The sequence below is a fragment of the Cynara cardunculus genome (assembly GCF_001531365.2).
Source record: "Cynara cardunculus var. scolymus isolate 2C chromosome LG 3, CcrdV1, whole genome shotgun sequence".
NCBI lineage: Eukaryota > Viridiplantae > Streptophyta > Magnoliopsida > Asterales > Asteraceae > Cynara > Cynara cardunculus.
The window spans coordinates 6841432-6853769 of NC_037530.1; the positions used below are offsets into that span (position 1 = coordinate 6841432).

The window sequence follows — 12338 nt, forward strand, 5'->3', positions numbered from 1 at the left end:
TGCATAGCTGCCTGCCAATGTGTACTAGAAGAAGCGTCCTTGTAGGAAGTCGGTTCATGATTGGATAAAAGAGTTGCATAGCAGTGGTAATCACGAAGGTGAGAAGGAACATGTCTTACCCTGTCTGAGCGGCGAACATTCTTGGATTGTGAAGATTCAGGATCCGCAGACTCCACAGATGGCTCAGGTGTAGAACCTTGAGATGGTACAGAAGCTTGATCCGGAGGAGGTATAGAAGCTGGTTCAGGGAAAGTGACTAGTGCAGGAGCGTCTGAATAGGAGTAGGGACATCTAAGGAGTTTGACGGGTCAGTAAAGAAGGGAGTAGTGAGGGTGTTGGACGCCGAGTTTGGCATGGTGAAGAAGGGAACATGTTCCCAGAAAGTAACATGACGAGAGATGCGTAGACGTTTCGAGATAGGATCCCAACAACGATAACCTTTGTGTTCGATACCATAGCCAAGAAAGCAACACAAACGACCACGAGGCTCAAGTTTATTGTATTCATGGGATTGTAATTGAATGAAGCATGCACATCCCCATACTTTTAGAAGTTCATACGCAGGGGTGACTCCATATAGTATTTCATAAGGAGATTTGTGACTGAGTGTAGGAGTGGGGTGTCTATTGATGGTATAGACAGCTGTGAAAGCAGCTTCACCCCAAAAACGTTCAGGACATTTAGCTGAGATCAAAAGAGTGCGAACAGTATCAAGAATGTGTCTATGCTTTCGTTCAGCACGACCATTTTGGGGAGATGTTCCAGGGCAGGAGTACTGAGAGAGGGTACCCTGAGACTTAAGAAACGAGAGAATAGAAGATTCTTTGTACTCCATAGCATTATCTGCTCGAAGAATCTTAATAGGTTTGGAGAATTGAGTTAGAATCATACGGGCAAAAGTGATATAAATATGTGGTAACTCAAAACGATGCTTCATAAGATATATCCAAGTGAAGCGTGTATGATCATCCACAAAAATAACAAAATACCGAGCACCACCCATGGAGGGATGTGGTGCTGGTCCCCATACATCAGAATGAATAAGATCAAAAGGTAAAGCAGAAGTAAATTCTTTAATGTTAAAAGGAAGGGCATGGTGTTTACCAAGTTTACAAGGTAGACAAGAAATGTTTTCAGAAGAAACATTTCCTAACGACCCTGAACTAGCTAACACTTTTATTCTATGAGGGGAAAGGTGACCTAGACGAGCATGCCATAGATCAAATGAAGCTGTACTAGACACAGAGGCAACAAAATTTGGTGATTGCAAGGGAAGACGCATATATACCACTTCAAGCACCCGTCCAACTCTACGGCCTACACCAAGGATCTGCTTGGTCGTTGGATCCTGCACAAGACAACTAGAGGAATGAAATAATATTAGTAGACCAAGTTCCTGGAGTTGAGTAAGAGAGACTAGACCCAAGGCTAGCCGTGGCACATGTAAGACATCAGGTAATTGAACAGTATCAGTGGATAAGTTACCACTGAATAAGACAGGTAAAGGAGTAAGATCTGCTGTTTTAACAGATGCAAGGTGAAAAGGTTGCTTAGAGAGAAAACCATCAGGGCAAGGTGTCATGTGGTTAAAGCAACCAGAATCAAATATCCACATAGTACCTGATGTCGAGGAGTGTTGAGAATTCACACCAAGAGAACCTGTCATAATTTGTTCCATGAGCTCTTGATTTCTACGCATGAGGTCCATCGGATCTGGAGATGAAGAAACCGATCCTACAACAGGATTGATAAAGGTTCACTTGGAGTGACCGATCTGGCAACGGATTGGTTGCGATGTTGATAATTTCTTGGATTTGGATTCTGAGGACAATCGGATTGGTAATGACATGGTTGCGTAACTCCACAGTAGCGGCACGTACGAACGGGGCAGTCGAAGAGAAGATGAGATGTAGAGTGACAGAAGGTACACTCATTTGTGTTTGGCTTCCATTCACCGGTAGTCTGTCTTCCTGCTTGCTTGGCATTGTGATTAGACTTACCAGAATTATTGTGAAACTTACCTCTTGGCCTTGTTGAGGATGATGTGTACAAGACCATCTCAGTAGGTATAGGAGAGCGCAAATTAAGACGAGTTTCCTCGCTTAGTAGTTCAGTAATGACATCTTCAAGAGTGGGCAACGGATGTCTGTGAAGAAGAGAAGCACGAACATTCTCAAATTTGTCAGTGAGACCCATCAAGATGGTGATGAGATGAAGCTGACTAAAGTAGGCATGAAACTGACGGGCAGTCTCATCATAAATCTGAGGTGCACCAAGATTCAGTTGATCTCGAATAGACTGCATGTCTGAGATATAGGAACTCACGGACTGATCAGGAAGCTGCCGTTTGTTCTGAAAAGTGGTCCACAGTTGATACTGATGAGACAAGCCAGTAGACATGTATCTCTTAGCTAAGAAATCCCAGAGTCCCTTAGCAGTGGTGTAGCCAAGGAATTGCTGATTGATTTCAGCAGTGGTTGAGGCATTGATGAAGCTCAAGATCTTTGCGTTGTTGATGTCCCATTCATTCGTGCGCTTGACAAAATCAACAACATTCTCATTGGTAAGTTGAGTAGGAGCAACAGACTTACCACTCACATAGGAATACAAGCCATGAGACTTGAGAAGGATAGTCATGTGGTGTTGCCACAAGATATAGTTGTTTCCATTGAAAACAACCGAGATTGGGTTTGAGTGACTAGGATTGGAAACCATAGTAGTGTTGATTGGAAACTTGAAAAATCAGAATCCGGGTGAATCTGGGTAAATCCGGGTGAATCCGGGTGATGCAGGAGACGCAAATGTCGAGATGGAACGGTTGTCGGCGGCAGCAGAGAAGCGGCGATGGAGGCTGAGTGATGCAAAACGATGCTAAACTGTAATAGGAGACGCAAATGTCGAGATCTTGAAATCGACAGATTTGGAGATCGAGTATGGGAGCGACAGAGATCACAATCAAGAACAACAATGGAGAAAAAAAAAGGAGCAACCTATTGCTCTGATACCATGTTAGAATAAGAGAAAGAGAGGGCCAAAAGATTGCCGTTTGTATTGAATGAATATTGTAGGAACATTACAAGAAAAGGAGAAAACCTAAGCTACTTATATAGGATAGTACAGAGTGCCTAAACCCTAAACCTAAAAGCCCACGGGCTTATATATATGTGCTTCTTATATACAACTAACATATACTTTTGACTTTAAATGTGAAAAGTACTATTACCTTCAATTTAAAATTGATAAGAATACATTTAATAATTATATTACAAAAATGTAAAGTAAAGTATTATGAAAACAAAAAGAATCAGTTTTAAACTTGTATAAAGAATAAATAATGGGTTATGTTATATGCACTCCTATTTATGTCAGAATCAAGTTAAATCATGCATTAAAAATATAAAAAGTAAGTTTTGATGTTGACATGTGTGAGGAGGAAATTAATAGGTGGGGTTTAATTTAGCAATATAGAGAGGTGCATTTAGCCTATCCCATAATAAATAATAAGGGGGTGGCTAGATGCACCATATTTATTAATTTCCCCCTCACACACATCAACATCAACACCTCCAATGGTAAAAGTAAAGGCTTGACGGAAAGGTTGAGAACCACTTGATGAAAAGGTTAACCACTAGAGCAATAACTTAAGAATGACTTGACATCCAAAAGCTTGGGGGATGTCAAGTGTTTGAAGATTTATATATGCGTATTAAAAAATGAATCAACAATACAAAAAGAACTTTTGAAAGACTTGACCATTGGAGTAAGTATTTGAAGATGGGTTTCTGTTTAGTGGAAATCTATGTGGCAAATAGATCAAGTCTTTTAAAGACTTGACCATTGTGGATGCTTCCGGTGCATGATTTGACCTGATTTTGATATAAAAGGAGTGCATATAGCATTACCCAGTAATAATTATAATTTTGTGAAATACAAATAAAGCCAAAGAATGACAACTAACAGAGAACGGAGGGGCTACACAATGAACCTCAAATTTGTTATGAAGCCAATTGTTTCACCGAATGCAAATAACTACATTTGCAGTAAAAAACAAACAGATAATTATGATATCTCATGAAGTGATATGTAAAGTTCTGTTATATTACCTTGTGGTTTTGTCTGTGTAACGGGCCGTTTTTGAGCAGCTTGGATGCTTGCAAGAGCAGGGGATGTCTTTGGATCTTCAAGTGGCATAAAATCATCCCAACCGTCTTTCTCATTCTCTTGATCATATACACTAATACCATTCTCAAGTTCACCCCATCCTTCAGTTGAGGTAGGTGACACGGGTGCAGGTTGATCAACAATGTCAGCAGTTGAACTTGCACGGACCATCGTTAGACTTGGGGCATCTGATACCACTATCATCACCCAAAAAGAAAAAAAAATCCAATATCAACTTGTTAATCAACATGGGTGGATGCAATTTGTGCCTAAACTTCTCCGGTTTATTCTAATTTGTAGCAAAAATATACGAGTAAAGTTTTCTGGTTTCTTATAGATTTTAAACCACTACTGTATACTTAATAATACTCCTTTCGACTCAAAATAAGTGTCCACTTTCCGATTTTACCCTTTGAGATGGAGAAATTCATTACTCCTTTGTTATTAAGGATAAAGTCGTCATTTAGTTGCTTAAAAATGTAATAACTACACATTTCTAAAACAATGTGCCTTTTTCATTGTGAACATTTATTTGAGACGGAGGGAGAAACATACAAATCAACATAAACTAGAGGTCAAAAACAATCACGTGAAATGCTACCTGAGCTGGCATTGACGACAGCAGAAATATTAGGTGCACTGGAACTTGCAGATAAATGTGGAGTATGTTCAGAAGGTTTTCCTTTGATAGATAAAGAGCTCATGGCCCATCTGCATCATAGCCGAGATGTTGGATTGCATGTTAGGAATGCAATTAGAACTCTTATTATCTCTGTGTTTTTCTAATTGGTGGGGAGGGGGCTTCAGATGTAACTAGTTAACTACTTGCACAACAACAAAATATAAAAAAGTTATTCAGCAACTGAATAAAAAGATTCCTGATTTATGTGACATACATACATACTTCCAAACTAAACAAGCTTCATCTTTCTGTAAATCATCTCTGGGAAATGGTGTTTGAAAACATTATAGAAAAGTGTCATATATGTATTTACAAGGAACCCCAAAGGCAAGCAAAAGCTGCTAAAACAATGAAAATAGTTCGGAAGTGATCAAGTGTTAATGAATGAGTTCAGGAAACTTCAAAAGGATGTTGATCAACCAGGAACTAAGGGGTTGTTTGGTTGGTTTTCCATCAATTCTCTTTAATAGATAAAGTTGTCTGTGTGGATTAATCAGTCTCTATAGATTGGGAAGATTTTTGTTCCGGAGGGTTTTTCATAGATGAAAGGAGCGTGTTTTTTAATCAGGAGGGGCAGGTTTGGAAAAAACTTGGCTTTCTGCAAAAAGCTCCCCCTAAAAGCTTACTGAATAAGCCACTTTCTATCATTAAGCCACCATCAAACAGTCACATATAACTGATCGAAAAGCTGTGAGTCCCATTTAGCTCATTAAGCTGCTAACAAACAAGCCTAAGTTCTTATTGAAGCTACTTAAGAAAATCAACTGAAGTCGAGAAGAAACTTTTAATAAATCAATACTGCATGAATGCCTCCTTGCATTTCCTTATACCCATAAGAAGTGCATCCAATTCAAGAAAATGAATGGTACAATTTGCATAACACCACAAACATGAGGAATCAGATAGGCATACCCTAGTATACTTGCATTTCCTGGAACTGATGAATTTCCTGAGCTTGTAGGCTCACTGTTATCTCCAGCATTTGTCTACGCATATAAAAGACATCCATCATTAACTATATTACAATTATGTGTCATCCAATAACTTTACCAATATTTCAGGGTTGGAAACCTGCAACAACCAAAATTTAAGGTGGTTTACCCGTTACCTTCGTAACAAACATTTATTTACATACCAAGTACACCACTTAAGGCTACCTTCATAGAAATGGCATTTCAATAATCAATGATGTAGAGTGCTCATGGCTGTGCCATATAGTGGATGTGGGTTTACTTGAACCCACACTCTTCTCAAATTCTTAAGAGTATAATGAAATTTCACAATTAGAATTTTCAAGTATAGAAAATGAAACCAATATATAGTTGGATATTATTTAGCAATGAGTATTTGTAGTGTTCCTTGTCAAAGTTAGATAAGTCCAACCTTGACCTTCTAACACCTAAAAGAAATGGCAGAATGAATAGGAAAACAACCCCATCAAAGGCGTCAACAATAAATTTTGTTATCATGCAATTGATGTACCAGAAGGGTCCGAGTGAACAAAACAACCTTGCTCCACCCTTGATTAAACAACCAACTTATTCCAAAATCAAAGCTACTTGCAACTAAGAGCAAGACGCATAGCTGGTTTTTTAGGGGAAAAGAGTTCAACCTCCAACACAGGAGATTAAAAATTAAAATGTGAAACCCTATAGTAAGCATTAAGGCTGACAACTGGCTACTTCTATAAGAAACTCCAATGAGGGTTATTGTGAAATTAAAGTAGATAGAAAACTATGACCCATCGAGTAAAAGCATCAGCCATGAATACCAATAATCAAACAAGAGCAACTCGATGGTTTTATTCTCTCAGGCAAAGCCGACCAAGTGGTGTCTTTGTCCAATGGTACCATACAGAACCTCTGAGAGAAACCAAGGTCATGGGTTCAAATCCCTCAAAGAGACATAATTAATACATATTGCCAGAAAAAATACAACAAAAGACAGAAAACACACCTTTTCGTGGTACTGCTTCACTATCTGCAAAAACTGTTCAACTGCTTGGAAGGCCTTTGATCGAACATCACTGCAGCAAATGAAATCACAGATTGGGTTCACCAACGCCATCATGAACTTAATGACAAGAAGTAAGGTGATAACCATGAGCTCCAAACTCAAAGGAGCCTGAAACTATAGCTGCTTATATTTGATAAAGAACTGATCATACAAGACCAGGCATGTCAATGAGATGTAGACATATATTCCTAGTAGCCATGCTAAGCACTTCATCATGCCTTGAGTATCTCTGAAAAAACTTATCACCAAAAGGACACCCTCAAACAGGCAAACATATTAACCTTTAATCTATTTTTTTATGGCAAGTATAGAAAGAACTGTATTATATATACACACACACATATGTATATGTGTGTGTAGATAACTTATCATTGTCCCCTCCAGTAACCTCTCTGATCCCAACCCCTCCAGCAATCTCGTCGGCTACTTCAGGCAACATAATTGCCCTCACCGTCTGTGACTTGTGCCCCTCTTGCTCTTGCCTCCATTCTCTCTTTAACTCTCGCTCTCGACATCATCAATTTCGCTGACAGCCTTGATGTGTCCCTCCGCTGACAACTGTGTCAGATGTCTCTCCTCCCTCCGAATGGGTGGTTGTCACTTCTGCCAGCCTACACCTCCAGCGCTCTGATGCATCTCTACTCTGTCATTGTTCTAATGCTACTTCTCATCCCTTTTATCATTTCTGCTCAATGAACCTCATAATAACACGGAAAATATTTCACTTGTTGTATATTATGCATAAGACCTTACTGTTGACAAGTCCAAAGTTGGGTTGGTGCCAAACAAACCTTACTCTATTCGTGAAATGCTATGCAGAAGGAATGCTAGTCATTCTCATAGTCTATGTAGATGACATCATCATGACTTGGAAATAACTTGGCAGAAATTACACGTCTCAAGAAACTTCTTGCATTTGAATTTGAGACAAAAAAAATCTAGGAACACTGGAATACTTTGTGGGCATGGTGGTAGCCCGACTCAAAATGAGGCTTTTGTCTCATCTCAAAACAAGTATGTTTTGGACTTGCAAAAAGAAACTGGGATGCTAGGGAATAGGCCTGCAAAAACCCTTATGAACCCCAATCTAAAGATGACTTTAGATTAGTTGGAAACCTAATATATCTTTTCCCACATTAGACCTGGCATTGCTATTCTATTGATATAATCAATCTATGCAATCTTAGTAAGAAGCTGATACACACTCTGATGATTGAACATGTAATTTTTATAAGAATTCAATGGATCAGAAGATTACAAAAGGTATCGAGTGAACAAAGATGTTTCTGGGCTTTCAAGAGGCCGAGTACTCTCCCAAGGCTTTCGCCCACACACAAACTAATCAATATATCCTATTGACCTACCCCCCCCCTCCTAATTTATACTATCCCAATTATTACAACTCTGTTGTACACTGGAATGGAATTGATCGGCTGTTTGTATTAATAGGTGACTCTTAAAAACACAAAAGAAGGTAAGGCAGAGTATACTTACAAAGAAATTTGACGGTGTTGGAGAAGGGAGAGTCAAGAATATGAAGAACAAACATTTATTCAAACTACAGGAGAGTTTCAAACCATGGACAGCTTTTACATGTTCAGAAGGACAGTATGAATGGAACGTTCTTAGTTTCGGATTAAAAAACGCTCCATCTATATTTCAAAGATTTATGGATAACATTTTTCTTAAATTTGATTTTTGTTTAGTATATATTGATGACATTTTAGTTGCCAGTGAAACGGTGCAGGAACATGAAAAACACTTACAGAAGATCTTCGAAGAAATTAAGAAGAACGGTATAGTGGTTTCAAAAAGAAAAATGGAATTGTTTAAACGGAAAATATCTTTTCTTGGTTTAGAAATAGGTAATGGAAAAATAGAATTACAATCACACATTTCTACAAAAATTCTAGGTTTCCCAGAAAAATTCGAAACTCTTAAACAGATACAGGCATTTTTAGGATTAATAAATTATGCTAGGAAATTTATTCCTAATCTTTCAAAATTAGTTGGACCTTTATATAGTAAAACTACTAAAAATGGACAAAGACATTTTAACAATGAAGATATAAAATTGGTTAGAATAATAAAAGAGGCAGTTAGAAATATAAAGCCCCTAGAACTACCATTAGTYACAGATTATATAATTATAGARSTAGATGGTTGTAAAGAAGGATGGGGAGYCGTGCTTCTTTGTAAACCTAATAAATATAGCCCTAAAGAGACAGAAAAAATATGMTCGTATGCCMGYGGAAACTTTAACAARACAGGTATGAACTGGACRAGTTTAGATTTCGAAATACAAGCTCTAATAAATGYTTTAGAAAAATTTAAAATATTTTTACATAATGAATTTACAGTAAGAACRGACTGYGAAGCTATRGTTCGCTTTATAAAAAATGATCAAAGCAAAAAAGTTAATAGGACACGATGGATCAATTTACAAAATATTATACAAGGATGTGGATATAAAATAAATTTTGAACATATCAAAGGAAAAAATAATGGGATWGCAGATATGYTATCTAGGAATATTAACAAACTATTTAAGCCATGAGCAATAAAGTTCAAATAAATTGTAATCAAAATAATAAAATAAAAACACAGTATCTAAAAGAATATTGGAAACAGCAAGCATCAAATGTTGAGCAACTTAAAAAATTAGAAAAAGAAATTCAAGATTTAGAAAGCAACTCCAATATTCAAGATCCTTATCATCCAAAACATCTTCACTACAAAAATATGAAGGAAAGATTAAATTCCTTAGAATTATCTATGAAACAAAACAGGTTTTTGGATCAAATTTATTTCAACAGATTTATCAGAATCTATTTGTTAATTTGCTGCAGATGGATAGAAAAGATAAAGGCAAAAGAAAGGTGATATAATTTTGCATTTAGAAAAAATAGGATTAATTGGAGAAGATATTACAAAATCTAAGGTTAACTACATATGCAAATTTAAATTAAAAAATATTTCCTCAGAATTTCAAGAGGTCTGAGATCTCTCCCTAAAGCGTTTCCGCTCAAATCAATGTTCACAGAACAGGACCCTCTACTTCGGTGTGAAACAAACATTAACTACTTGTACTATTGCATCAGGCACTTGTACCATAGCCTACCATATTTGACCAAGGGTATAACAATACCCGCCTCCAAACTCTCACCTTGTCCTCCTGGTGGAAAAAAAAATGGAAAACGAATCGATTCCAAATCATTACATCAATCCCCCGATATCAACCTGATTGCCAAGGTGTTCAAGAACAAATGCAGCTATAACTTGTCCCGCCGATGTTGTTCTCCCACGCCCAAGAGATCTAATGCCACACGTGACCCATGGGTTGCTGAGGACATCATCGATGCACTTTCCAGAAACTCATCTAGAACTGTATTATGCCCTACCATTATGTGGTCCTTCACGCCCATTCGAACAAAGATCGGCTAGAGAAATCTTAAAACTTCCTATAAACACATCTGCTCCAACGTGGGACAAAATCACCAGTAAACCACCCTCACATGGAATATTAGGCTTCCCATCCATGTTAGGACCAGTAAGAAGATGATCAGAACGACCGATACAAACATCATTTGGGACAAAGATGGGATCTTCTCTACTATCATTTCGAAGAACTAAAAGCTCTAAATCTTTAGCAGAAAGAAAATGTGCCTCATCCCCAATTGATGGATACACAATAAGAGGATGACATGATGGTCCATCATCGAGGTCACTTGTGACCGTTTTGCTGCACAGGATATGAAGTTTTCAAGTAGTAGAAATTAATTGGCTCCAGCTATCATGATGCTCACAGAATACCAAAGGGTGATTCAGAAGACTGGTTTGATAAAGGATGACTAAAACTAAGAGATAAACAAACTTAAGAACAAGAGAGAATATAAGGAAGAGGCTTTTTTTTCTTTCCAAGGATGATTTACAAATGAAGGGGAGCCTTCCTTTTATAGGGAAGGAAAAGGTACCCCTGCATAAGCATTACAAAAGCATGACACAAACAAGTAATAAAGCAAGCTAATAAAACAAACTAAATGAGGTAAGCGCTTACATCACATGAAAGTGACTTCAAGCTTACATCATTATTACAACATTATTTTATCCTTTAATCGAGACAATTATTCATATTATTCTACGATAATTACTTCCAACGGAAGTCAGGATGAGATGGATCGTCTTCAAAAGAATCATGCAGTTTTTCTCCAAAGTCATAATGCTCATTGTCTTCATCAAAATCTTCTTCATCGGAAATGTCTATTTTCTTCGTGAGATGAGTCTAGAACCAATGTTCAAGTGTTTCGTCCTACGATGCAGAAACTGGATGTTCGGAAGACCAGAGTTTTTCATTGTTTATAATCTGCTCTGGGATTGAATCTAGATCTACTAGGTTAGCACTGGCTAGGATCCGCCGTGTTTCCATATACTTTCCTGGCTGGGATAACTCGAAGTACTTACTGCCTGGGTTGTTGCTGTCGGAGAGCGTATGTGGTAGAAAGGAGCAGGCCTCCTGAACATGACCACAACGTAAGTCTTATAGCAGACAGCTAATTGTTGAATCCATTGATGCGCTGGGAGAAACCACTGGAGAAGGGTGAACACATTAAGTGCCGCTAGGGGCGCACTCTCAAACTGACATCGAAAAATGTAGCTGAGTAGCTTGGCCAAGTTGAATGATATTGCGATGGTGTGAGACTCAAATAGATACCAAAAGAAACAAAGTGCTTCCTTAGGGAACCTATGTAAGTCATAGATGTGGAAGACATGAAGGAACGGGTAATCCGGATGGAACTGGAAGTTTCTCATGAACATGCCATGTTTTTTTAGCGTGATAGTGAAGAACGTTTTGTAATTCAACTGGGACCTTTCTCTTAAGTTAAGGTCGGCAATTGTTTATGTTATCTCATCCGGTAGAACTTGTGGTGGAGTTGTGGTACTTTAAGCTGGATTGGCCAGTTGTGGAGGTTGAGAAGTGTTTAGAATAAACGAGCTGGAAGAGCTTGCTTTCTCCACAAGAAACACCATTGGAAGGATTTTGGCTTTGTGGATTGTCTCGATGTCTTTTGGGACATCATATTTATAGCCCCTTGGTCTGGACAGAAAATCTGCTAGAATATTTTATGATCCCTTGATGTGTTTCACAGTAAATTTCTATTGAGAGAACCAATTTGCCCACCTCAAAAATTGGGTTTGTGGGAGTATCTTTCTTTTGAAATGGAGCATGCGTGGGAAAGAAGACATCCATTTCAATCTGGAAATCGTGACCGATTAACTGGAATTGGAATATTTTTATTCCCAAGATCTCTTTGAAGGTAGAGTGGTAGTGTTGCTCTGATTCTTTGAACGTGCCGCTTTTGTATCCATAAATTGTTCTGACACTAAACTACTAGGACTGCCCCAGTACTCATAGCTTGCGTCAGTCTGGAGGACTCTTTTGTCAGAAACAGTAGGAATCTTTAAAGAAGGCATCACATCA

General features: G+C 38.1%; 1 protein-coding gene across 1 annotated transcript in view; it reads right to left on the reverse strand.

Moving 5' to 3' along the window:
- The window catches only part of LOC112508697, a 9637-nt gene extending 2727 nt beyond the window's left edge, over nucleotides 1–6910 (reverse strand). The window contains exons 1-4 of the mRNA XM_025113397.1: nucleotides 6800–6910; nucleotides 5756–5829; nucleotides 4763–4872; nucleotides 4104–4358 (exon numbers count right to left, since the gene is read on the reverse strand). Coding sequence (XP_024969165.1) covers nucleotides 4104–4358; nucleotides 4763–4872; nucleotides 5756–5829; nucleotides 6800–6910 — 550 coding nt within the window. The remainder of the gene's footprint in view (nucleotides 1–4103; nucleotides 4359–4762; nucleotides 4873–5755; nucleotides 5830–6799) is intronic.
- Between the last annotated feature and the right edge of the window lie 5428 nt (nucleotides 6911–12338).